This window comes from Onychostoma macrolepis, chromosome 05 (genome assembly GCF_012432095.1).
Source record: "Onychostoma macrolepis isolate SWU-2019 chromosome 05, ASM1243209v1, whole genome shotgun sequence".
Classification (NCBI taxonomy): Eukaryota; Metazoa; Chordata; class Actinopteri; order Cypriniformes; family Cyprinidae; genus Onychostoma; species Onychostoma macrolepis.
In genome coordinates this window covers 6591529-6619521 of record NC_081159.1, presented here as the reverse complement: position 1 = coordinate 6619521, position 27993 = coordinate 6591529, and the positions used below count along the sequence as shown (strand labels likewise).

The 27993-nt window shown below is 35.1% G+C and overlaps 2 protein-coding genes across 10 annotated transcripts; one reads left to right on the top strand and one right to left on the bottom strand.

The window, feature by feature from the left end:
- Positions 1-8: 8 nt before the first annotated feature.
- On the bottom strand, positions 9-21541 carry LOC131540142 (centrosome-associated protein 350). Of its 4 annotated transcripts, XM_058774630.1 has the most exons (21): positions 21408-21541; positions 20673-20751; positions 20204-20574; positions 19959-20051; positions 18981-19113; positions 18741-18851; positions 18072-18607; positions 17854-17954; positions 14556-14911; positions 14315-14418; positions 13023-13207; positions 12291-12378; positions 11584-11769; positions 10288-10364; positions 7357-7637; positions 4054-5747; positions 1919-2077; positions 1554-1790; positions 1312-1452; positions 1026-1151; positions 9-881 (listed from the first exon to the last, which is right to left on the bottom strand). In XM_058774630.1, exons 5-21 carry the CDS (start codon positions 19015-19017, stop codon positions 735-737), a joined length of 4566 nt encoding a protein of 1521 aa, XP_058630613.1. In that variant the 5' UTR covers positions 19018-19113; positions 19959-20051; positions 20204-20574; positions 20673-20751; positions 21408-21541; the 3' UTR covers positions 9-734. The 4 variants fall into 4 exon arrangements, with proteins under 4 accessions (XP_058630613.1, XP_058630610.1, XP_058630611.1 ...); XM_058774627.1 differs by lacking the exon at positions 18981-19113; XM_058774628.1 differs by lacking the exon at positions 18981-19113 and having other exon boundaries at positions 752-881; positions 1060-1151.
- gpsm1a (G protein signaling modulator 1a) lies at positions 17367-27772 on the top strand. Of its 6 annotated transcripts, none has more exons than XM_058774635.1 (4): positions 17367-17958; positions 20261-20334; positions 26444-26774; positions 26898-27772. In XM_058774635.1, exons 3-4 carry the CDS (start codon positions 26463-26465, stop codon positions 27081-27083), a joined length of 498 nt encoding a protein of 165 aa, XP_058630618.1. In that variant the 5' UTR covers positions 17367-17958; positions 20261-20334; positions 26444-26462; the 3' UTR covers positions 27084-27772. The 6 variants fall into 6 exon arrangements, with proteins under 6 accessions (XP_058630618.1, XP_058630617.1, XP_058630616.1 ...); XM_058774637.1 differs by lacking the exon at positions 17367-17958 and adding an exon at positions 18706-18782; XM_058774634.1 differs by lacking the exon at positions 20261-20334.
- Positions 27773-27993: the final 221 nt, after the last annotated feature.

Sequence of the window (27993 nt, the reverse complement as noted above, 5' to 3'; positions counted from 1 at the left end):
TAGTTTAATGTACAGAAACACATAATTGATTTTTAAAAATCATTAAAGTAATGATTGATATGATGAATGATTAAAGACAAAGATTAAATCTCACAAAAATAGGTTCATGTAACTTCATCCCAGAATTAAAAGAAATATATTGCATACAGAAAATGAATTAATTAATTTACTTTTGTTTGTTTGTATTTTGATATGTTTGTTCACATTGAACAAAAATTCTCAATAATGTAATATATCAGTACATGTAGTTTTGAGTTTTTTATTTTTTTTTATTCCCATTATTCTCCATGATTATTTGCATTATATTCTCATTACTGTAATAAAGTAACCTATTACTTTTAATTCATTAAAACTGTGATACATTACTTTTGATTAAATCAGCAGACATTAAAAGCAACACAAACAATAATAATATGACATATAAATACTTTAAAATGTAAATAATATATAATATCTTTAGAATTTCAGTAATGAGAATAATATTATTTTTTTCTTTACAGTAATTGCAAAAGTGGAAATTATGTGAAAATGTGTTCAGTTGTCATAATGCAAGAAAACTGCTCTAAATGGCTTTTATGGGTTTACGTTCTTCAAGCAAAATATAATTTGTGAAATATGACTTGGACATGCTCTTGACAGGATTTGAAAGATTCACCCAAAAAGAAAACAACAACATATCAAAGAACATATCAGAGATGCAAGTATGAAAATGTCAAGATTCTGAAACTTGTCTTTTAAGTTGAAAAGTGCATACGATTTAGAGCTAATATTGTGTCATCCAAAAGAAGACTAAAAATCTCCTCAGTCAGATGCATTTTCACAGTGTACTGGTCAGCACTGTAGTCTAGCCACGGTCTTTCCTCGTTATGAAGTTCCTGAATCTAGAAATAGATAAAAAGACAAAATCAGACATTTTCAGTTCTAACATTTACTGCAATCTTAAAGAATGTTAAGATTAAAGTTACACCAAGACCACTAATTTCACATGCAAGCATATTTTTATAGGAGTGCCTTTACACACACACCAGTATAAAGTCCACTCTGTCTCGCTTGGCGTACCAGTATTTGCACAGTTTTTGGAGCATCTCTGTCATCTGTTGCTCGCTTCGCTCTAAATTCAGAATTTTCTGTATCTCTTTTCTCACGGCAGCCTGCAAACAACATTACATTAACACACTGTAAATGTTCTTTAAAGTACTTTCATCAAAATGGTAGTTCAACAGAGAAAAAAAAAACAATAATAAAATAAAATAAAAACTTTGCATGAATATTATTTTAATGGCTCATACAGCTGATTGCAAATTGTTTTACCTTTAAAAATGTGACTGAAATTTGACTGGATCGCAGAGCTGAGATCACAGATTGATCATCTATATTCTGGGCAGATTGTTTTGTCCTTAACAGATCACCCCAAATCTCATGAAGTACATCAGATGTTAACTGAAAAATCACCTACAGTGTAAAATGAATAAGGTTTAGATTAGACTTTTGTTTCTCTCATTCATTTAGCATTTTTATAGTCATTCGTTATGTACACATTCCTGTAGACTAACCTTCCGATAACGTTTGCGACTATCGTCGTCTAATAAATAGCTTGGTGTTTCATAAAGGTCGAGAGTGTCTTCATTTGCTTGGCCACACAGAATCTCCACTGCAGCGTCCACTAATCTGTACACAATGCTGTCTTCGTGGGGCGGAACTTTTATCTTTGGTGGCGTGTCGGGTTGGGCCTGATGCCACTGATCCAAGACACATGGCATAAAATGACCATCCTCACCTTTTCTGACTTCCTAAATATCAAAGAGAAAAGTGCAGTAATAGTAAACAAAACTGATTCAAATTTCACTCACAGATATTATTTTACACAGGTATTTTATTCTTCACTAAAGCAAATTCTACAGTTGTTTTGACAACTTACAGTATCTGTAGAGTGATTGTCGTGCAATGCTTTAATCCTTTGTCTCTTTCTATTATCCTGAGCACAGTGAACTCCATCTTTATCCAGCTCTTCTGTCAGCTTAGCATCCTCATGATGCCTGTTTTGATGGAGCTCATTATGATGGAGCTCAAAGTCGGTCTGTAAAATACAGGTGCCATATGCTATGATAAAGTTTCTGAAAACAATAGATACCCAAAAAAAGAATATTCTGTCATCATTTAATCATTCTCAAGTAAAAAGTAAAAAAAAGTAATATATTTAAAATACATTTATTTCAAGTATAGTTCAAATCTATTGACATATCGCTCGAGACTTACTGATATAAACATTATAATTAAACTTTATTTGGAATACTACTTGTGCACAATGCACATTTCTTAATATTAAGCATAAAATGTGTTTTGATGTCACTATTGATGAGGATTGTTTAATCTTTGAATAATCAAGCCAGATATTTAAAGTGTACCTAAAGTATACTTGCAAAAGTTCCACTTTAGCACAATCAAATATACTTCAGTATATCTTTTGTTGGACTTCAGCACTGCTTCCACACAATTAAAGTGCATTAAGTACAAAATTAGTTGTTCCAATTTAGCAGACTTTAAGTATACCAGTTTAGTAAAAGTACAATTGCAGGATATTTTTTATTAAGTACATAAATATGTAAATACATTTGTAGTTTACTTAGCATGAAATAAATGTGTTTCAGATACATTTTAGTATATTATTTTTCACTATGGTGTGTGACTGTTTGCAAGAATTGTTGATGCCGTTCTTTTCTATACAATGAAATCATACAGTGACCAGAGGCTGTTGAGCTTCAGTAAGGACAAAAAGCACCTTAAAAACACTGTCAAATCAGTACATAAGTCTTACGCTATATTACAAGTTTCCTTAAGCATTATGTTGAGTTGAGTTGCACATAGCTTTGTGTGAGGAGCAGACATGTCGAGTTTAGTTTACTATCATTCTGATCTAGACCTATACAGTGTATACTGTAATGGAATGGAATAATAGAACAGAACAATATAAAAGACTGTAAACAATAAACACTCAAAAAATGACAATTAAGACACAAAGATAACAGAAAATAGTAGGTCAGGGGTTAAGATACATATGCACACACAACAGTAAAGCGCTGTACAAGGTTTGATGTCCATGAAACACCATTGGTTCTTGTGTGTCTTGTAACCGACTGTATTGTGATGTGTCAGTTTTTGTGGTACTTTATGTAGGGTTTTTAGTTTTTTTTTTAGGCTTAACAGCCTCTGGTCATTGTGCATTATACTGTTCAAAAGTTTGGGGTCAATTTTGTTTTTTGAAAGAAGTCTACATTTATTTGATCAACGGTCAACAGTTACAAATTAAATAGTTTTCTAGTTTAATATATTGGTAACACTTTAATAGGGACCATTCTCTATTAACTAGTTGCTTATTAGCATGCCAATTATTAACATATAAGATGTTGATTAGTACTTGTAAAGCACATATTCTGCATGGCCATATTCTACATCCGTAATCCTACCCAATACCTAAACTTAACAACTACCTTACTAACTGTTCATAAACAGCAAATTATGAGGTTATTGACGCAATAGTCATAATTAATGGTTTGTTAATAGTGAGAACTGGACTTTAAAATAAAGTGTGACCGATATATAAGTCATTTTAAAAGTATTTTTTTCCTTGTCATGGCAAAGCTGAATTTTTAGCAGCCATTACTTCAGTCTTCAGTGTCACGTGATCCTTCAGAGATCATTCTAATATGCTGATTTGCTGCAGGAAAAAACATTTCTTATTATCATCATTGTTGAAAACAGTTGTGCTGCTTAATATTTTTGGGGAAATGGTGATTTCTCAAGATTCTTTGATGAATATAAGCTTTTTAGAAATAGATTTTCTGAACGTTTTACTGTTCTAACACTAAACAATTTTAAGGGTAGTGTACATACTTTCACTATATGCAAAAGAGCAACATTTATCTTAACATCTCATTTTGCAGTCCACAGAAGAAAGAAGGTCAACCCGGTTTGGAATGACATGAGGGTGATTAAATGGATCCAGAATTTTCATTTTTGAGTGAACTATTCCATTAAGCGCTTGGTGTTACTTACTCTTGTTGAGGGCATTTCAAAGGCATGTGAAAGGTTTCTTGCTCCATCTGACATGTCTTCCTGAGGTTCTTTTTGTCGTGTGCGTGTGCTGTTTGTAGGTATGGTCTCATCTCTAGGAGGATACTGACTAAGTTGATGTCCTCTTTGTCCATCTGCCGACGATGTGTCCTTCTGTTGTTTATCTCTCTTTGCCCTAGGCTGCTCCTCATCTGAGAAGGGATCTTCATCCACCCCAGTCTCTACATCACTACTATGTTCTCTGTGTATGTGAGCGATGTCCTCGGCTCTTACTAGGACACCGTGGCTTTTGTTGCAGCTGAAGTACTTCACACCTCTAAAAGTTCCATTGTGGTTTCCATTAGGAGTGTCCAAAGCAACACCAGCCCAAAACCCATTGGCAAACACCGTGAGGCCTTTATATTTCAGCACACCCGGTCTAGAGTTACACACAAGAACTCTGTCTCCAATTTGAAAGGAGGACAATGGATCCGAGAATTCATTTCTCGCATCTTCAGGAAGTGAGCCAGTGTACTCTGAACAGTCGTTTTCCTCTGCATCCTCACACAGAGCTCCATTCGTATCATCGTTTACCTCCTTTTCCCTCAGACTGTTAGAGTCTAGACTCTGAGACTCTTTTCTTTTCAGAGAGAAGTCCACAGGGAGAGGAGGGAGGTTCTCGCTGTTAATTGAGAGATCGTCTACAGAATCAGGTGGAGCTGGAAGTTCCTCCTCACTGGTCCATGTAATAATCTCAAAGGCAGGAGGAGGAGGAGGAGGACAACCATAGCTGTCAAGACCTGATGCGGCTCCTCCTTTAACGGATGGAGGGAGTTCTGCACTTCCGTAAGACAAAACCTCATCTACAGGAGAGAGAATTTCTGACAGCGTCGACTCTACAGTCGCTTGTCTTTCGTAACATGGCGGTGTACAGCGTCCTTCCTGTTTATTGTTCAAATAAGGATGAGAATCGTCTGGTACCACAGTGTACTTTTCTGCAAAAACTAAAGAGCAACTACTTGCTTGAGCTGCTTCAATCTTCTCCTCATCGAGACAGTCCCTTTCTTCTTCAGACCAAGCGAGCGCTTCACTATGAAACGAAACTGCTTCTGACTTCTCATCTATCTCAGATAGACTGACATCACAAGATGGACTATCCTCAGCCTTTCTTATTTCCACACTTACTGCTTCCAGAATTAAGTTTTCAATAAGCGGATTGTCTGTGACGGTCTCATTTGTACATGCCTGAGGTTTTTGTTCAGGAAACTCATTGGTTTTATCGGTTTTGGAGTATGAAAGAGATGACTTCCATTGCCCCTCGGCATCTTGGTCACAGATATTGTGGTTGTTGTTCAGCGTCAGCACACTGTGAAGTCTCTGATTGTTCTGTACATTTAGAGCTGTGGTATCTGCTGTTGTGCTGCCATGGACCACGTTTGTCGTCTTTATGTCTTCTTGCTCCTTGGGTTTAAGATGGCTCTTCTTAGGGTCCAATCGGAGATCATCTTTTTTGTCAGATGACAAACTGGACACTATTGGGGCTCGGAGTGAATCTGAGTGAGGCTCACGGTTGAGTGTGAAATGATGGATATTTAAAACCGGCTTCATTGGCACTTCAGATGGATGTTGCAGTCTTTCTCTCTTGAGTGTGCAGGTGTCCTCGTAAAGCCCTTGTACCTTCTTCTGAGTGTCTTGTTCTGAAAATGTTATCAAATATTCTCTATTGTCAAAAATCCTAAAGGAATGTTAATGGATAACATAATTTGGAACCAGTCCTGACTAATAATAACAATAATTGCAGTTTTTGAAAGAAGTCTCTTCTGCCAACCAAGGCTGCATTTATTTGATCAAAAATACAGGAAAAACAAGAAAAAACTAAATGTTTAAAACGTTTTTAAAAAATAAAATATTATTACAATTTAAAGCAACTGTTTTCTGTTTTAATGTACTTTAAAATATAATTTATTCCTGTGATGCAAAGCTGAGCCTATACCCAGCCATTACTCCAACCTTTTCTTCAGGCTTCAGTGTCACATGATCCTTCAGAAATCATTCTAATATGCTGATTTTGTCACACCTTTGGACTGTTTTGTTGTGTTTTCATCCCTCGTATGTTCCTTGTCCCAGTTGTCCCTCATGTCTGATTGTCATTTGGTTCACCTGTGTCTTGTTAATTATCCTTGTTTGCCTGTGTAATTAAGTTCTAGTCTGTCCTGTGTTCTCTCGTCTGGTATTGATTACGTTACCTAGTGTGTTCTCCCGCCCTGTTTGGATTACCCTGTTGCGCATTTAAGATTATTAAATCCTTCTTCATTGTCATCGTCTTGGCTCTTTAATCACACTGGGCCATGACAGATTTATTATCATTGTTGGAACCTGTTGTGCTCAAATTTTTTTTTTTCGAACCTGTGATACCTTTTCAGGATTCTTTGATTAATAAAAAGTTCAAAATAAAAATCTTTTCTAACAATATAAGTCTTTACTATCACTTTTAATCAATTTAACATGTCCTTGCTGAATAAAAATATAAATTTCTTCCAAAACAGAAAGATAAAAATGTACTGACCCCAAACTTATATATATATATATATATATTAGTATATATATCATGAAAACTTACAATTATTATTAAAAAATATGACAAAATATTTCTGTTCTTTTTAACGTTTTATTCATCAAAAAATCCTAAAAACATAAAAAAAAAAAAAAAAGTATCACAGGTTCCAAAAAATATTAAGCAGCACAACTGTTTCCAACATCGATAATAAATCATCATATAAGAATGATTTAAAGAATCACATTACACTGAGGACTGGAGTAATGGTTGATGAAAATTCAGCTTTGCAATACAGTAATAAATTATATTTTTAAGTAAATTCAAATAGAAAACCAAACAAATTTTAGTTGATCTTATTTGATTCTAAGAGAACCTGTCTTTGATTCAATTTTTCAGATTTTTTTTTTTTTTTTTTTTACTTTTTTTGACATTGTAACAGTTTTGCATTGTTTATGTGCAGTCATATGCTATAAATGCCACAGTAAATCAGTATGGGCATTGAGTCATTCTGCTCACAGCATGAGTCAGCAGAAACTAGACTGTAAATCAGCACTGAATTGCTGTACACTTAATAACAACAGAAAGACATCTATCAAAGAGAAAACTGTGAAAAAGTAAAATCAGACTGTATGATGTCTGGCAGCTTTCTTTTACTGTCAGAAATGAAGATGAAGCCTGAACTAAACGTTCTATTAACAGACACAATGTGTTCATGGAAAGCTTCAAAACACAGAACCCTCTCTACCCACCATTAACTTCAGGTCCTGATTTCAGAGCCTTCACAGAGTCACGCTGACATGAAGTGCTTCCACCTTCAGTCTTGCTGATTCTTTCTGGACTGATAAGGTGAAGAGAAGCCTGGTTCTGTCGGCTGTACCTGTGAGAGGGACTGGCTGGAGGATTGTTTGATTCTGCGACTTGCAGAATATCCTGCTCGGCCGGGACGAATTCCACTTGGTTCCTCTTCCTTCCTAAAGTCCACACTTCATCTGATGACAACAGCCTCCTCAAACCTGCCTTACCCAACAAGCTGAAGGAAAACAAGCAAAAATACATTTTACAAAATATATGAACAATGAACAATATTTTTTACATCATTTATTAATCTAGGTTCATGCTAATTAAAAAAAATATATATAGTACTGATCATTATTAAATCATTTACATTCATAATAGATTGACTAATTTTAATTTGTGCAACTTGAAATATTAAAAATATATAAGTATCACTCTAAAAAAAAATGCTATATAGCACTAAAAGTGGTTCTTGGCTCGTAATCGTAGGGGAACCACTTTTGGTGCTATATAGCACCATAACTTTAAAGGTGCTATACAGCACCTTTGTCAAATGGTGCTATGTAGAACCATAAGAAGTGCCATATTGCATTGTATTTCTTCAACAAAAATGGTGCTAAACAGCACCAACAGTGGTTATTTGGCTCGTAAAGAACCTTTAAAGGGGCTTAACAGGTTCTTTGTATGGCAGTGGTGCTATATAGCACCTTAATCACCCCAAAGAACCGGTGAAGAACCACTGAAGAACCATACAGGAGCTTAACAGGTTCTGTACATGGTAGCGGTGCTATATAGCCCCTCAGTCATGCCAAAGAACCGGTGAAGAACCGCTGAAGAACCACTGAAGCACCAAGATTTGGTGTTATACAGCACCGAATGTGGTTCCCCTATGATTACGAGCCAAAGAACTACTTTTAGTGCTATAAAGCACCATTGTTTTTTAGAGTGTATGCTTAGAATATACTTTATAAAAATAGGTTCCAAAGGTGGTTTTCGTAGTGATACAAAAGAAGAAACATTTCAGTGAACTTTCAATGAACTTTTTTTTTTTAAAGAATATTTTTGTAATCTGAAGAACTTTTTTCCACGCTGTAAAAATTATTATTTAAAGTTGTATTTAATTGCAATTTATACTTCGAAATTTCATGTTTAATTCAGTGTGTTAATTGCTGTTTCTAATTATTTGTTCAATTTTACTAACAATTACTGAGTGAAAATTGTTTCAAAGCAAATCCTAAACCATTTCCCCCCCAGTGCACTTCTGTGCAGTGGAAAAGTTCCATAAAGTTAAATAGTCTTGAGAGAACCATCAATAATAAAAAGAACCTTTATTTTTGTGCATGTAAACAAATGTGAAGCTAGATTATTAAATGCTGTAAGAGAATTGTTAATTGATTAATTGTGACCCTGGACCACAAAACCAGTCATACGGGTCTTTTTTTTAAAAATTGAGATTTATACATCATCTGAAAGCTGAATAAATAAGCTTTCCATTGATGTATGATTTGTTAGCACAATATTTGGCTGAGATACAACTATTTGAAAATCTGGAATCTGAGGGTGCAAAAAAATCTAAATATTGAGAAAATCACCCGTGAAAAGTTGTCCAAATGAGGTTCTTAGCAATGCATATTACTAATCGAAAATTAAGTTTTGATATATTTACGGTAGGAAATTTACAAAATATCTCCATGGAAAATGATCTTTACTTAATATCCTAATGATTTTTGGGATAAAAGAAAAATCAATCATTTTGACCCATACAACGTATTGTTGGCTATTGCTACAAATATACTCATGCTACTTATGATACCTAATGAACTAATGTTAACAAATTGAAGTCTTACCCTTATAATTATAACATCATTTTTGTAATCAGTTCATCTTTATCCCATATGAAAGAAAATACATTTTCTGAAATATGAGATCTAATAGAATCTTCGAATAAATTTTGTGCAATTACATTAAGTGAGGACTGAGGCTTTCAGCTTCAAAAAGAAGCCTCAGTCTCCATTCATTCTAATTACTTGGAAAAGTAAATAATGAACTAACTTAAGTACTTAGGATGTTCATTTTTGAATAAACTATTGCTTTAATTGTATATATTGAATTATATAACTGACACAGAACTAATGCCTACTCATGCAAATAGAGAGAGAGTGAAAGAGCGAGAATCAGAGAGAAGGAGAGAGAGAGAAATGCCGTCCACCTACCCTGACCTGTTCATGACTGGCATACTGCCATCACAAAGGGGCTGAGTCGTGAGCAAGCAGCCAGAGGAACAGTAGACTGTCCTGCTTCAGGTCCCCTGTGAGATGCTGCTGCCACTCCCCAAATATCGTGTCAACTCGCAGTTGCAGTCGAGCCGGTGGCTGAGAGAGCAGTCATCCTGCATCTCTGTCTACAGCTATGCCCTCTTTTTATTCTCTTTAACTTCCTCCTGCTTGCTTCACTCTCTCTCTCTCTTTCATCCAGTAACTCTCTCCTCCCATCCAGCCTCCCCTCCTCTCTCTCTCTCTCTCTCTCACTCACTCACTCACTCACTCACTCACTCACTCAATCTATCTATCTCCACTCTATCTCACCGACTTCCTTCCATTTCTCTCTCTCTCCAAGGGTAATTACTCTGAGTGGTGCATCGTAGCCAAGACAGACAGTAAATGCTGTAGATAACAAGCTCATGATAGGCACACACTTCTGCCATGTCTCCTCCTCTGCTGTGTGTCATGCAGGATTTGCCAGACAGTAAGTGGTGCACTGCAGTATTTCCTCTTGAGGTGTTACTCTACATAAATGTGTTGGCTGTATATGGGAACTAAGCATCCCACTACTCCTCTGTGCAAGTGTATGAAAATAAATGATGGAATAATAGTGATCACACTTGCCTCCCTTCCTCTCTTGGTGCTTTATCTGTGCTTCTAGTATCTGGCTTAATCCCAGGTTGCATAACACCTTCTTCCTCCTGCAAAACATCAGCATAAAAATCAGTACTGCTATAAATGTGGCATCTGAGCATTATGGGAAATTATCACATGGCTTTGCACTCCTGTTCAGTTCACCATATTATTGCAGTGACAACACTGGGAACTGTTGCATTTTGGAATTTGTTAAAGTCAACATGAAATGTAATAATTTAACGCCAACTGGGATACAATATTATAATAATATATAACTTGTTTCTCTTTCCATTTGTTTAACTTGATCTGACTTTTTTTTAACTTAAATCTTCTGAGATAAAAAAAATAGACATATTTAAAAACACTAAAAAACTAAAAAGCCAACAAAATGTGAAGAACGCAATAAAATTAAAATTAAAACAGAAAATTAAAAACGAATTCAAAATATTAATACAAACTCTAAAAGTACACTAAAATGATACTGCTTTAGAAGCACTCAAGTCTTGTTTTCTGATAGATGCATCAGAATTAAGCCAGTTTATGTTTAAAATAAGAAACAATATCTGTCAAGAAAATCAACTAACTACATTAATTTTCTCAAATGTTTGATATCGTATCAAATATTAAATCAGATATGAGTTCTTATTTTAAAAGTAAACCCGATTAATTTTGATACATTTATTTTAAATTTAATATCTCAAGTTTTCCTTCTAAAGTAAAAGTATCTTTAGGAATTTTTAGAATTTCATTTGTACTGGAAAACTAGACAAAAATACTGAAAAATATTGTATTGCAGTGTTGTCTTCCTGATTTTTCATCTAAATGTAAATGCTCCACTTCTCAAAAACAAACAAACAAACAAAAACAAAATTTTCGTCTGATGTCACCCCTTTTGCTTTTTCAAGAATTCAAGGCCCTTCTTCTGGTTCAAAAAATTAAAAAAGCCTTAATTTACATCAGAGTTTTAAACATTTTTAATGTTTCTGTTGAGATGGCCATAATATGAATAAAGTTTTTTTTTTTTTTACTTTTTCGGACCAGAAGAAGTGCCTTGGATTTATTTATTTATTTTTGTAATAATTGCTTCAAACCCAACCAAGGAGCACCTTCTGAGACTACTTCACAATATCCTTTCAGCAAGTAGCGCTTCAAGACGTCTCCTACTATCATTACAATATTGTTGAATATCCTTCTGTATTTGTAAATACTTACAAATGCTATTTCACACTGACTTTAACCACAGTATCACTGAAGAAAAGAGCAGATTTCTGATTTGTGGAATACCATATAACTGGAAGTGTTCTCTGGCTTGGTGATTCCATTCTTATTTGGCAGAGTCTGTATTTGCAGCGCTTGTCTTAAGCGAATAGCTGACTGTTTGATATGAAGAATGTCTCTCTGATGGTGGAGAAGCAACCGTCTCTGGTGCCGGCCTGATCTGTACATGTTTCGCCAATAGTGGATCTCTGCCTAACATAAATAAATCAGAAAAAAATAAAATACATCTACTGTCTGTTATGTCTTATGCTGACCAAGGCTACATTTATTTGATCAAAAATACAGTAAAAATAGTAATATTGTGAAATATTATTACAGTTAAAAATTGTTTCCTGTTTTATTATGTGTTACAATGCTATTTATTTCTGTGATAGCAAAGCTTAATTTTCAGGAGTCTTTAGTGTCACATGAAGAAATGGTTTTAATATACAAATCCTTGTTATTATCAGTGTTGAAAACAGCTGTGCTGCCTAATTTTCTTTTTTTTTTTTTGGGAACCATAATATATTATTCAGGATTCTTTAATATAATTAAATAAATCAAAATGTCTTTACTTTTACTTTTGATCACAAAAGTATTGACTTTATTGATTTATTTATGATCAAAATTGCTGCCACTTTTAATCAGTTTAATGCATTCTTGCTGAATAAAAGTGTTAATGTATTTCAAAAAAATACATTAAAAAAGTACTGACCCCAAACTTAAATAGTCACCTGCTCTTGTTGGAATCTGTGAATTACTTCCTCCTGCTTCTGCTTGAGTTCCGTGAAAGCAAGTATATCATCTTGTGCTGTTCCATGACTGATGAAAAGATGTGTTATATGACAATATGGACAGGTTACAAAATGACTGCCACAATAATAGCATTTTTACAACTATGAATATTTGCACATACTGTATGAATAAGTGGTAAAAAAAAAAAAAAAAAAACCTGCATAAACAAATTGCATCGGTCCTGAAATTATGAGGATTACGACGATACAGAGTCATAATAAATGCGGTATTGCTCTTCCAGCGTTGGGAGGGTTACTTAAAAAATGTATTCTCATACAAATGTGAAAATATTTACTAAAATGTAATCAGTTAAGTTAATAAATCACCTCAAGGCTACATATGCAGATAAAATAAGAAAAAAGCTATAATACACAATGACTTACATGTTTTCTGTATACTGAATCAAAGGTTGAACATGCTCGACTTGAGATCAGAGTGGTGTTGTGAAAGGTGCGATTTGCGCATGTGATAATCAGCAGCCTGATGTGATAATAAGGTTCTACCATTGCTAACACAATGTTTTTTTTCTTATACACTCTGAGTATATTTATCCTTTCGTTACATCCTGGTAATAATCCTAATTTTTTCACAAAGTGCATCAGTAATCTGATTACAATGTAACTTTTTGTATTGTGATCATGTAACATCACTACAAGTCTTCTGTTACTCACTTTACGCTATGCTCCAACCAGTCAAGCTCAGCTTGGGTCTTCTCCCAGAGCGCTTTCTCCCTGAGCCTGAAGAGTGCGCTGTACTGGCGTGCCCTCAGCTCCTCTTCCCTCAGGAACTGCTGGCTCTGGGCCAGGGAGAGGTGACTGAGGAGGCGCTGGCTGTACAACTCGCTCAGCTCACTCCACTACAAATCGCATTAATAGAGGAGCCAGACATAAATGTGCATTCAATACTTTGACATAAACCTGCCTTACACGGCCTTTAGTGCACATTTGTTATTTGTAACTGTGCTACAGACAGTCTATCCTACAGAAAATACAATGATATAGTGACGGTATATTGTATGGTATTTTAATAAACACCACAGTACTAAATGATTTTACCACATTCATTTTGCATAGTATTTCAAGGTATTTTGAAGAAAACCTGTCATGATGCATGTAAAAAAAACATTATCATCATGGTAGGGTAAGAAAGGGGAAGAAGCTCCCCTTAAAATGTGCATTTACATTTAAATTGTAACATATTTAGAGGGATGATGATGCATCAGTCAATGTGTTATTAATGGAAGTAATTAGAAACGCACACGCATACAAGTTGTCAAAGTATTTCACAATATAAGTGAGGAATTGAAGTGATTTGGCCCTCATAAATAGTCAAAACAAGGACACACGCACACACACATGTTTGTTTCTGTGAATTGTGGGGATTTTCCATAGACTTCTATTGTTTTTATACTGACCAAACTATATTTTCTATCCCCTAACCCTAAATCTACCCCTTACAGAAAACCTGGTTGCATTCTTACACTTTCAAATAAACATCATTTACTATTTTTTAATAATTTTTGGTCCCCACAATGTAGCATAAACAAGTACACACACACACACACACACACACACACACATTTTTTGTGTCATTAATATAAACTACTAAATCAGCTGCTGTGTTTAGAAAATTTAGTTGAATAAAATAATGCACATGAATATATATTTTATTTCCCATATTTTAATTTAAGATATATCATAAAGACAAGACTATGAATTCAAATGGAATAATTTCACTCAATTAGATCAATAAGGTTTTAATGAATAGGAAAAATGTATGTCTAACGCATGGAATTACTGAATAATTAATACCCCATACTAATTATTACATTTTGTGCCAATTCTGTTGCCCACACATTCCTCTTTATCAAATAGACATTAAAAACGTGAATATTCTACTTATTACATAAGCATCTCAATATATATAAAACAGTTTCTTAATTTAATACAATTTAATTGATCACCTTGCTTGTGGAGTCAGTGCTCTCACTGCTGTCACTTTGCTCCTCCTGTCCTTTTTCTGTCTGGTCAATCTGTGGTCTACAATCTGCAGCACACAGTCCCATATCTAAAATAATATATATATATATATATATGATAAAATAATAAAAAAATAAAACAAAATAAAAAAATGCAATATTTCTTTCAAATATTTTAAATGCCTTTATCATATTCTTTGAGAGTAATAAACTCTGGAGCACATACCCACTCCATATTTTTCATCTTTAATTTCTTTTTTAATTGACACTCTTTCTTGTCTGTGGTTTGTCTCTTTGTCTGTATCCAGAGATACATGGTCAGACAAAGTTTCCCTTGATTTGGCTCCACAGATGCCCTGTCCAGCGGGTTGTGACTGTCTTAGAGCCACTTTGTGGTCTGTGATTCGCAGCCAGGCTGCCTCATCGGCCATGTGTGTATCTAGAGCACTGATTGTCTTCCTGAGAGCCTCCTCTCTGTGTCTGTGAGTTGCCAGAGCGTTTTGAGCCCACTTTGCATCAGCTGCACTCACAGGACTGCCAGCTTCACCCAGTGTGCCTGAGCCCTGATCCACCTGCTCAGCTCTGCTGGTTCAAAGATGGCAGATGTGTTAGGAATCCAAGTACCATCAGACTGATTACAGCTGAGAACAAGTGATGCTAGCATGCATAAAATCACACATAAAAATAGTTGCATAACAGTGTTGTTATTGTTATAAAATTTAAATAAAGCTGAAATAAAGTAAAATAAAATAAAATGAAATATTACATGGAAAACCTAATCTGTCTAGCTACACCATCAGTCAAAGTAATTAAGATTATTAAATGTTTTTGAATGAAATTTCTTATGCTCACCAAAGCTGCATTTATTTGAAAAACAGTATAATACAGTAAAATCAGTATTATTGTGAAATATTATTACCATTTAAAATTTTATATATATATATATTAACGATGTCAAACGATTCAAATCGCATCCAAAATAAATGTTTTTCTTTCCATAATATATGTGTGTGTACTGTGTATATTTATTATGTATATATCAATACACACACATGCATACTTAAGAAAAATATGTTACATTTATATATTAAATATATTTTTATATGATATAAATTATATGAATATAAATATATACATGTAAATATTTTCAAAATATATGCTGTATGTGTGTGTATTTATATATGCACAATAAATATACACAAAACACACACATATATTATGTAAACAAAAACTTTTATTTTGGATGCATTAGTGCATTTGACAGTACTAATATATACATATATATATATATATATATATATATATATATATATATATATATATACAGGTGCTGGTCATATAAATAGAATATCATCAAAAGATTTATTTCACTAATTCCATTCAAAAGTGAAACTTGTATATTATATTCATTCATTACACACAGACTGATATATTTCAAATGTTTATTTCTTTTAATTTTGATGATTAGAGCTTACAGCTCATGAAAGTCAAAAATCTGTATCTCAAAATAGTAGAATATTTACATTTGAGTTTGAATAAATGACCATCCCTACAGTATAAATTCCGGGTATCTCTTGTTCTTTGAAACCACAATAATGGAGAAGACTACTGACTTGGCAATGATCCAGAAGACAAACATTGACACCCTCCACAAAGAGGGTAAGTCACAGAAGGTCATTACTGAAAGGTGTGGCTGTTTACAGAGTGCTGTATCAAAGCATATTAAATGCAAAGTTGACTGGAAGGAAGAATTTGGGTAGGAAAAGGTGCACAAGCAACAGGGATGACCGCAAGCTTGAGAATACAGTCAAGCAAAGCCAATTCAAACACTTGGGAGAGCTTCACAAGGAGAGAACTGAAGCTGGAGTCAGTGCATCAAGAGTCACCACGCTCAGACGTCTTCAGGAAAAGGGCTAGCAAGCCACTTCTGAACCAGAGACAAAGTCAGAAGCATCTTAACTGGGCTGTGGAGAAAAAGAACTGGACTGTTGCTCAGTGGTCCAAAGTCCTCTTTTCAGATGAAAGTAAATTTTACATTTCATTTGGAAATCAAGGTCCCAGAGTCTGAAGGAAGAGTGGAGAGGCACAGAATCCATGTTGCTTGAAGTCCAGTGTGAAGTTTCCACAGTCAGTGATGATTTGGGCTGCCATGTCATCTGCTGGTGTTGGTCCACTGTGTTTTCTGATGTCCACAGTCAACACAGCCATCTACCAGGAAATTTTAGAGCACTTCATGCTTCCTTCTGTTGACAAGCTTTATGGAGATGCTGATTTCATTTTCCAGCAGGACTTGGCACCTGCCCACACTGCCAAAGGTACCAAAAGCTGGTTCAATGACCATAGTGTTACTGTGCTTGATTGGCGAGCAAACTCGCCTGACCTGAACCCCATAGAGAATCTATGGGGTATTGTCAAGAGGAAGATGAGAGACACCAGACCCAACAATGCAGATGAGCTGAAGGCCACTATCAGAGCAACCTGGGCTCTCATAACACCTGAGCAGTGCCACAGACTGATGGACTCCATGCCACGCCGCATTGCTGCAGTAATTCAGGCAAAAGGAGCCCCAACTAAGTATTGAGTATTGAGTGCTGTATATGCTCATACTTTTCATTTTCATACTTTTCAGTTGGCCAAGATTTCTAAAAATCCTTTCTTTGTATTGGTCTTAAGTAATATTCTAATATTTTAAGATACTGATTTTTGACTTTCATGAGCTGTAAGCTCTAATCATCAAAATTAAAAGAAATAAACATTTGAAATATATCAGTCTGTGTGTAATGAATGAATATAATATACAAGTTTCACTTTTTGAATGGAATTAGTGAAATAAATCAACTTTTTGATGATATTCTAATTATATGACCAGCATATATGTGTATATATATACTGATATATTTTATAATTCAATTTATTTCAGAGATGGCAAAGCTGAAAAGTTCTTATTGCTTTCAATGTGAAACTGTTTATTTATTTTAATTCAATTAAATGTATTTATTTAATAAAACATTGTGTCTTTACAGTCACTTTTGTTCAGTTGAATGCATTGTTGCTAAATGAAAGTACTGCTTAATTCAGTTTTGTTTTTAAAAATCTTACTTACCCAAACGGTAGTGTTACAGTTTCCACAAAAATATTAATTCACCCACAATTTTTTACTATTTATTTAGAATACTAAGTAATGTTCCTTGAGCACCAACACAGCATATTAGAATAATTTCTAAAGGATCAGTCAATCTATATCATCATCTCTATATCTTTGTCTTTAAATTTAAATTCATTTGAATTCTACTTGAATTGCAGCTCTACATATTGTTTGCTATCTAAAAATTCAGTACAATTTAAGTCATTAATAATGTTGTAGTTTTTAAATGAATTGCTCAACAAGCAAGGTGTGGTGTTTCATGTCCACATACTGTACATTGGGCCACGTAGTGTCTATTTCTGTGATTTAAATACTTTCTAGCTCAATACTGCCCTCTTGAGGTTGAGAAAAGGTAGAATGGGCTCTGCAGTGGACTCACACTGTCACACTTTGGTTCTGTCTAGGAAAGACAGACAATTGTTCTTCAGTTGTGTCAGCTACATGAGCACATCTCTTCTTCTCCTCGGAACTGCCTCTGTTCTGTGTAAGTGCACATTTAGATCTCATTATTGCAACAGCATGAAGGTGGTAATCCTTAAGATGTCTAGGTAAGAACATTTGCTTTTTGCTTTTTCCAGACAACATTCATTTACATACCTTGTACTCCTGTTGCTGTTCTCTCTTGGCCCTGTGGAGCACTTGCCTTTGCTTCTTAATTACTTCATGCATATTCCTTTGCTTCCTCTCGTCCTCTCGCTGTGCTTCTTTCCTCATTTGCAGCACCTTTCTCCTTCTCTCAACGGCCTGGTGATGCATATATTCCCGCAGCTCTTGGATATTATGTCTAGGCTGCCTGTTTGATTTCATTTGGCTTTCATTTTCTTTACCTGCAACTAGTGGTTCTGTTGTCTTTGCAATGTCGCAGTTTTTAGCAAATACTTCTGAGGTGGAATTTTGAGAGCAATGATTTCTGTTTGCCAATGGAACTGCTTTGACCGGGTATGAAGAAGCTGCATGGCTTATGAAAGTCTTTCCAGATGCTGGAGAATACAAGACTTGAGCTTGAGATCTCAAGGGGCTGGGATGCTTCTTAGATGAATTCTCATCCTTTTTCATTTGGTTTGAACTATTTGTTTGAGCATTCAAAACAACTAATTGTTGAGAAGCCTTCTTGTTTGACCAGTCTCTCTGATCTGTAAAGAAAACGCATACATGAGAAGTGTGCAAATTTAAAAGAATGCAAAGATGCTAAATATGATATAAGCATGCATAAGATGCTGAGTCTGATTCTGTGTGCCCATTCAATGCAATTGAATTATGGCCTACCCTTAATGCTGACTCTTTCAGCCTGCGAAACAGCACTGCAAGGTGAGTTCAAAATTAGTTTCACAAGCCCTTGGGCATTCCTCCAGGCGGATATGTACGTAGAATGCTCTGCTGTGGGGTTAGAAAGGAAAAGAAGTGCAAAAATTGTACCTTTTTAGGGTTGTGGTAGCTTGTTCCTGACACGGTACATTTAAAGGAATAGTTCATCCAAAAATGAATATTTACTGAGCATTTACTCACTCTCAGGCGATCCAAGATGTAGATTTTGCTTCTTCATTTCAACAGATTTTTGATAAATTAAGCATTACATCACTTGCCCACCAATGGATCCTCTGCTAGTGAATGGGTGCCGTCAGAATGATAGTTCAAACAGCTGATAAAAACATTACAATAATCCACAAGTAATCCACACAACTCCAGTCCATCAATTAACTTCTTGTGAAGCAAAAAGCTGCATGACAATTAACAGTTAAAATGTCTTAATGGTGGATTTGTTTCTCACACACACTTATCCAAAGATTTCTAACCAAACTAATCTGCATCTTGGAAGGTCTGACGGTAAGAACATTTTCAGCAAATTTTCATTTTTGGGTGAAGTATTAATTATAATTAAAGGGCCAATTTTGTACTTTGTCTACCCCTAAAAGGAGCATATTAGTATCTTCCCTTGTGAAAAATAAGTGTGCTTAATTGTATTGAATGTGCACTTGTAGTGTACTTCAAATCCCAACTAAATGCTTGTAATTTAAAATATATATTTTCATTTAATTGTAAATAAAATGCAATTAAGCATCTGAAACATTAAATTCAGTTCGTGTTTAGGTACCTCTTGTTCTTTAAATATATTAGTTTCAAATCCAATACTCTTTTTAAAAGTATGTTTAAGTGTAATTCTTTTCACAAGGGTTAGTTTAGTAATCTGTACCATTAAGGTACTACTATGAACCTCTTAGGAGTAAATAAGGTGCTTTAAGATTTCCTTTTCCTTTCAAGGGTGCTGCCCCAGTGACAAGCTTTTGTATCCCTATAAGGTGAAGTTTTTGTACATTTTTTTATTTTTTATTTCTGAGAGTGTAGTTTTAATGCTTAATTGAATTTTTTCTATTCTCTTACATAAGACATTTAGTAGGCCAAGGTGCCTCGAAAGCTCTGAGATATTTTTATATTATATTCTGGGTCAGGAAGCATTATATTAAATAGTTTCCTCATGGGTCTCACCTCGGAGATCAGATCTTTGGTAGTCGGCGTTTACAGTGTTTTTCCTCACAGCCAATCTAATTACTCCACCTGTACCTGGTGATGCTTTTGCTTCTAGCAGAAGAGATTACATCAAATTGCATAGTAACTTAATTTAACACCGACTTGCACATCATCTAATTGATATCTGTTACCTCTATATCTTTTTTAACACACGTCCATGCTTTGTAATTGCATATACCATAAAGTTCAGTGACAATGCAGACCTTTGTTTGACACCCTGCAAATTTTTCTGGTAAGATGTTGTCGATCTTTCTCCCCAGGTGCTGGAGTTGAAATTTCTCTCCTCAGTTTCTGTTGCTGGATCTTCATTCGTAGACTGTGTAAGGCTTTGGATGTAGGTAAATTTTTCTTCAAAAGCTCTGCACAAGATAGTGAGTCTAATTTTGGCGAAAGAGTGTCATCTTGTGGAAACTTTTGGCAATGACTCATAGTCTGCCGAATTTGTTTGATAAATACTCTTTGCAAAATCCTTTTTGCACAGATTTATTTGGATCAACTATATTTAAAGAGTCCAGGAGGAAAGTACATCCTGAATGTGGCACAGAGGATGAGTCACACTCTGACCTGATCCTAACTGGATTGAAAATGAGATTTTAACACTTCATGCAAAACCCCTTCAGGAATAGAACAATTCTTTAAACATTAATCAAAGTGTAAAAATCAAATACTCACCTGTGACAGAATGTATCTAAAGAACTTGAAGCATTCATTCAAGATGTTTTTTGTGCACTTGTCTTTGCATGCAGTGTTTCTGAAAAGAAAGCAAATGATACATTTACACAGATTAAATAGTCTATAATTTATTACAGTCATAATGTAACTATTACAGACAAAAATATTCTATTAAGTATAATTAACTTTTAAGAATAAATTTATGGATGACAGATGTCGGACATTTCCATTTCATATGCTTGCAAGTAGAGTATACTATGTATTTCATAGCCTAATGGTTTTGCCTTTTTATGTATATATTTATTTAATAGTCTATTCAGGAGAATATTAGCTCCATACAGCCATGATATCAAGTATTACACTTTCTCTATGGCAATCAGAGTGTGCACTGAATACTCCATAATCATACGAAATTAGGCATTTTATTTCTTTTAACAACCCCATAGGTTTTAGCCTATCCATATACTGTAACTGAGAGAGCAAATCCTATGTAAACTATAATTTAGGCCTATTATTTATTTGTTCAAATCAGCCACATTCAAATAGTAAGTATGTTATGTCTATAGACAACATAACATTGCCCAAGTGGCTGATTTTATATTGTTGCCTACAAACTACGTAAATTATTAGACCGAGTTCAACCCAAAGCCCCGAAAACACCAGCAAGCATAAACACAAACATTAGAATAACATGTTATATCATCAACTATATTTAACCAAATTAAGCCATCCTACCGTTAAATTCGCAGGATCACGGTCATTTCAGCGTTCAGAACTGTCAGTAACTTTGTTTACATTAAAGCTCCTAGTAACAGATTCAACTCGATTAAGGCAGAGCTATGGACACTGGCGCCAAATGGAGCGCTAAAATTACACAACAACTAAGATTAGGTTTCTGCAAGACTCGTGTTATGTTATTTATATATATATATATATATATATATATATATATATATATATATATATATATATATATATATATATATTATTATTATTATTATTTATTTTTATTTATTTTTATTTTTTATAACGCATTTTTCACTAAAATGCATGATTTGTCTGACAGACTGTAAAACAAAATACAAAACATTACTTTAAAATCAAACAGGATAAGGTTTCAAAGCATTTAGTAGTGATGATAAAAGGCATCTGATTAGGGGGAACCCAGGTGCACAAGTGCAGGCATCCTGCTTGCAGTCATGCTGGGTGCTTCAACAATCGTGTGTTCTTGCCCTTACAGCCATTCAATATTAGCACAGAATCTATTTTCATATAAAGTCAAGTAATTCTGCCTTTCTAATTTTGGATAGGCTACACTAACATAGTATGCTCTCAGACAGATAGTGTGATGCACTTGTTTGCACAGTGTTATAACACATATGCTGTATCACATTGTCTATGGAAACAGGAAAGTTTGAATCTATTTATGATGCTTTTGTATATGATAGCTGAATGGACAGGTATGGCTCAATGGCTTTGTTCACAAAAGCTGATGGATTTTCCTATTTGGCAGAGCACTTACCTAATGGAGGGCTGAAAAGCTTCCTTCTGGCAGTGCATTTAAAAAGAAGGGTGATGTTTGCTCTCACTCCAGCGGTGCGTCTAAAGAGCGTAAAGACCTTGTTGGCTTAATAGCGATATGAGGTTTCACAAATATATATTTCATGAGAGCCAAACCACAGGAAGGGCATTTTTGTGCAAGTCTCACTTGGCCTATACAGAACATCTGTGAATTTTTTTTTAACATGTTAATGGATATGACAGGGTGTGTGATTTTTCAGGACATGTGGAGAGAAATAAATTTATGCAAGTATTGATTTACATTAGTTGGAAAGCCTATTTGCCATTGCGTTGGATGATGACATGTTTTAAATTGCCAAAAAGCTTTGGTAATTGTGACTGGCTCTGTGACTGGCACTCAATTTGCCCAGGTTTAAGTGATACAGTGTAATTTATTCTACAGGACCTATTGAGCATGCTAAATATAATGAACTGAGTAACAGGCTAGTAGGTAAAAATACCTACTATTTTAGTAGTGACTTACTTTCCTTAAGTAGCAACTAGTTTATGTTACTTTATTAGACTATGCAAATATTAAATGCATTTTACTGGATTCAGTGCATCTTGAACTTGTATTTTCTGTTGGATCTGGCAGCAGGATGTTCTTATTCAATACATGTCTAGATGAAGTCCTGGCTGGACTACTTAACTACTATTTAACTACTTTTGACCATTCAGTTGTTATTCAGCAGGGATTTGTTAATCAAAACCCCTCTGTAATATGATTGTGTTGGTTAGTTATTTTCTGCACATTAGCTATAACATGATGGCTGTGCAAATGGATATTTAAACACCTGTCACATTTTTTATAATCATATTTCTTATTGTGGCATTGTAATTTCAGAGAAGAAAAAAAATAATACGGACATAAGTGAAAAGCTCGACACTGCTTATGTCTTGCAGGATGCAGGACAATGTTCCCAATTTCAGGACTGTCCTACATTATGTCAAACTCAATCAGGTTTTTAGACAAGGACAGTACTAACTGCTGCAATGTCAGTCACTAAGGATATCATCACTGCATTGGATGATAAAAAAATCATGTGCTGCACTCTTCATTGATTTATCGAAAGCATTTGATTCTGTGAATCATGATCTTTTGTTGCAAAGGCTTAAATGTGTAGGTTTTAGTTATATGGTGTTGAAGTCTACTCTAATTATTTGACTGGAAGTAATGTGTGTCCAGATAATTATGTTTCTGCTCCTTTAATAGTGAAGACAGGTGTTCCTCAAGGATCAATTTTGGGGCCAATTTTATTTTCTATCTATATAAATAAACTTGGTAATGAGTTGAGCCAGCAAATGTACACTTTTATGCAGATGATAGTATTATCTACACTATGGTTCCATTTATAAAAGTGGCAATGGACTCTTTACAGAATGCTTTTAATTCATTTCAGACTTCTCTTGATAACTTAAAATTAGTGTTGAATGCTAAAAAAAAAAAAAATACATGATTTTTACACGGCCCAGATTATCATTAAATGATTTTGTGATTAAAACTTTAAATGGTATACAGCTTGAAAGGGTGGCATCTTTTAAATATCTTGGTATCTGGCTTGATGATAAACTGACTTACAGCTCTTATACAGCCTTTTTAAAAAATTGATATTGTTAGGTTTTTATTTTCGTTTAAAAAAAAATTCTCCTTTGTTTCTCGAAAACGTTTAGTAGAAAGTATTCTTCTATCAGTATGGTGATATAATTCATATGCATACACCTTTGAATGTTTTGAAAAAAACTGAATGTAGTTTATCATGCTGCTTTACGATTTGTTACTGTTACAAGTGTCTGCACACATCACTGTAATTTATATGAAATGACAAAATAAACTTCATTGTGCTTAAGGAGAAAAAAGCATATGTTAATTTTTATTTTAAAAGCTTTGGTGGGTAAATTACCACAGTATATATCTAGTTTGTTGACATACTGCACAACTATTTATAATGCCAGATCAACAGATAAACTCTTACTTAAGATGCCCTATTTTTCATACAGAGATAGGTCGATCTGCTTTTTCTAATTATACTCCGTATGTATAGAACGAGCTTCAAGGTACATTACATATGGAATTTGTACCATCTATCGCTATATTTCAAAAATATTTCAAAGTCTGTTTATATAAAACAGTGTACATGTTTAAATAACTGATTAGGAATTGTTTTGTTTTTAGAAAATTGCGTTTTGTGTTTGTTCATTGTGTGGATATACTTTTTTGTTTTTTTTGTTTTTTTAAATTTGTCCTTTGCTGCCTATCTTGACCAGGACACCCTGGTAGTAGAGATATTGTATCTCAACGGGACCTTCCTGGGTAAATAAGTAAATAAATAAAAAAAGAAATAAAATTTTGCCTAATGTATTTTGGTCTTGGTTGACTAGATGTGCTATGCACACTAGTGATGCTGCTGTATGGACTTGATAGATAAACAGACACACTGTTCTGAACATGTAAGATATGCTGGTGATAAATAGGAATATATAAATCCCAAAGCAGATCTAGACAGGTGGAGCTGGGGAGTGGGAGGTTTTCAGAGGAACTGCAGGACCAGCAAACACTAAACCAGACTATTTCAGACTCTCTCTCTCTCTATCTCTCTCTCTCTCTACATATATGCGTATATTCTGTCAATACATCATGTAATCTGTCAATGAACTGCCTGCTACTCCTCATGTAATGTAGTGAACTTTATTAGAAAGTATAGTGGAGAGCACTGATGAACAGGACCTGTTCTCGTAGCTGCCTGCTGGCTGGCACATGGAGTTGGACTGGAGGGAATCCCAAGAAAGACTGCTCTATTCCCCCTAGGGAATTCTAAATGGAGTGGCATTCATCCATTCATTTCAGACGAAGGGCCCCAGGCAACATTATGTTGCTTTGGTTTATCCCAGAATCATTGGTTATAGCCTCCACTTTATGGTAGCTTCCAAGCAACCCCTTCCTCCTCACACTCTGCCGACAGTAGCTCTGCATCGCTTGAAACAAAGATATGAAAATGACAGATACATCAGTAATCTTGGCCACTGTATCCTCGTATAATTGTGCTCTAGTTTTCCTGACTGTGGAAAGAGAGAGGCAACTGATCCCCCAGGAGGCAATGAATGGAACTCAACAATGCAGGAATGCAAGCCAGTGTGTGTGTATGTGTGTGCACCAGACAGTGTGTGTTTTTGTTGGTGTGTATATGTCTGTGTTTGAGTGAACAACGGGAGCGAGATTTGGAAGCCGATTTCCAGTTCCTATAGCAACCATGATGTAAGCGGAGAGGGGCAACTGCGCCCCATTTCTCTCTATCTCTCCCCCCTCACTCTCCCTTTCTCTCCCTCTCCCCCTCGAAAAACAGACAGCCCAGCACACAGGAAACCTGGGTGTGGAAGATAGGGAAGTCATCTTCATTTTGCTGGAATATAAGCCATTTTTCTTGTATTTATTTTCTTTTTTTAATGTTTTTAAGATTTGCAAGCCGTTCAGTAACATGTGCATTTCAATCTTGGGAGAGAAAGGTCTGCTTGTCATGTCTGCCAAGAAAATCATTTAGTGCCAGAGGCTGTGGCAATTGGTGTATGGCTGTTCTCAGATGAAGTCCCTGTAGAGAGCGCCTTTGTGAACTTTATTGCTTTTGGATTTTTTTGAAAAGGATAAAACTGTAAGTCATTTTAAAACTTTGTCATATGTAAAATATGTCATGCCTAAATATTGCATTTCTAGTAAAGTATCTCAAATCTTTTATGTGATGTTACATGTTATATTTATTAAAAGCTGTTTTTCTTAATTAGAATAAAGATGATTTAATGTTATTCTTTTATGCTATTCTAACACCAAATTTAAAATTTGATTAAAAATTGTTAACTCATTCAAACTTTGCTGGTCTGCAGTTTATGCATCATGCTAACTCTAAAATAAGTTATTATCCCAGATATATTTCACGCCTAACTTTTCCGGCTTACAGGATTAAGTCTGCTTTAATCAAAGTTGACAAGGTTAAACATGTTTAATAATCTATATGTAGTTTTAAGTTCATGTTTGTATCATTCTGGGAACAAGAAAACATTGTTAATGAAATTGTTATACTGACATTCAAATTCGAGCTTTTATGTTTCAAAATCAAGAATTTCATTAATCATTGCAAGAGTGTTTAATCTTTTGCTCTGTATTCTTTTTAAGGGTAAGTCCCAGTCACCTCTAATGAGGTCTGCCCTTTCACTGTGCTCAGAGACCCCAGAAGCAGCGGCATGGAGAACCGGCGCTGCCAGCACCCTCAACAGCCCAATGCCCAGGCCCAAGAGGCCTCATCTGGGCCCCAGTCCTCCATGTCCCAGTCCCCTTTACTGTCTGGAGCCTCCTCCCTCATCTCTCTTACCCAGACAGAGGAGTTCTTTGACCTGATAGCCAGTTCCCAGAGCCGCAGACTGGATGACCAGAGAGCCAGTATAGGGGACCGTCTGGGCATCAGAATACCACAGAACAATGTGGGACACTTGTGCGAGGCATGTAGTCCACTGGAACCTAGTGACGAGTTTTTCAACATGCTCATAAAGTATCAGGTAACACAATAGCCATTGAAATTCGATATCAGATGAGAGATGTACAAATGTGATTTACACTTACGTTCCTCAGACGTCCTCTGTTTGCATGTTATGAACTTTCTCACTTCTCTCCTCCTCCAGTCTTCCAGAATCAATGATCAGAGGTGCTCTTTGCCACCAGCACCAGACCCAGATGAAGACTTCTTCAGCCTTATTCAGAAGGTGCAATCCAAACGCATGGATGAACAACGGGTTTCTTTTCCTTCTGATGAAAAAGATGAAACAGACTTAAATTATAAGTCCAAAACCTCTGAGGGCTCAAGCTAGAGACTGTGGCACTTCTGATGCGACTTCCACAATGTCTTCTGCAAACTCTGACTCTCTGGCTGCACATTTTAAGAGATCTTCCAAGGCTGGGGTTAGGGGGGCGTAATATAGGTTTATTTTAATTAGTAGGATTATATCATGTTGAATTGTTTCATATTTTTACAGTCACCCTGAATTACCCTGAGGTGAATTCAAACCCAACAGATGTGATTCAGAGGGAATGGAAACACTCACATGTTTGTATGTTCCAACAATTGTTCTTTCACAAAAGTGTTTGTGCAGATTTCAAGCAAAGCAACGCCATGGAAAACAGGATGCTTTCCAAGGATAATATTACTAACTACTGTCACACAACACAATATAGATCGGTGTGACAAACAACGGCAGCACATAATCTCCAAACAGGTGCGTGTTCATTTAACTCAAGTGGAAAGTGTGTTTCAGCACACACTGAATATGAATTAACTGATACCTAGCAGATGGGAGCAATTGTATTTGGCATGACACTGAAGTTGTATGGCTCATGGATCAGTTCATGTGGTTGTCTAATTCTGCTGATAAGTAATACAGTATAAGTAATACTAATAGTAACAGACATCTTTCAGAAGACTTAAGAAAGGCTAAATCCATATTTAGCATTAAAAAGTGTATAATTGTTAGTCTGTGAAAAGTGGATAGACTCGTTTCAAGGTGCACTGTTTAACATGGCTTTTTGTTTCATTGGAATAAAAGTGATGTTTTAGTATGATTTTAGTTTCTCTTTAATATTATTTTTTTTCAGTGAGGATGATAGTACGGTTTCCTTGCAAAATTTTATGAATATGGGATCTCCGTCAAACAGTGTAAAAAAAGGGATAGTTCACCCTAAAAACGAAAATTTTGTCATCTTTTAGTCACTTTCAAGTTGTTC

What these genes read in the sequence shown, in the direction of transcription:
- LOC131540142 (XM_058774627.1), bottom strand. Translation starts at nt 20,429, where the DNA reads ATGAGTCATTGCCAAAAGTTTCCACAAGATGACACTCTTTCGCCAAAA. An exon ending in GTCGCAAACGTTATCGGAAG is followed by an intron (nt 1,453 to 1,553) that starts GTTAGTCTACAG and finishes TTTACACTGTAG; the next exon opens with GTGATTTTTCAGTTAACATC. An exon ending in TTTCAGTCACATTTTTAAAG is followed by an intron (nt 1,152 to 1,311) that starts GTAAAACAATTT and finishes TGTTGTTTGCAG; the next exon opens with GCTGCCGTGAGAAAAGAGAT.
- gpsm1a (XM_058774634.1), top strand. Translation starts at nt 26,463, where the DNA reads ATGGAGAACCGGCGCTGCCAGCACCCTCAACAGCCCAATGCCCAGGCC. An exon ending in ACATGCTCATAAAGTATCAG is followed by an intron (nt 26,775 to 26,897) that starts GTAACACAATAG and finishes CTCCTCCTCCAG; the next exon opens with TCTTCCAGAATCAATGATCA.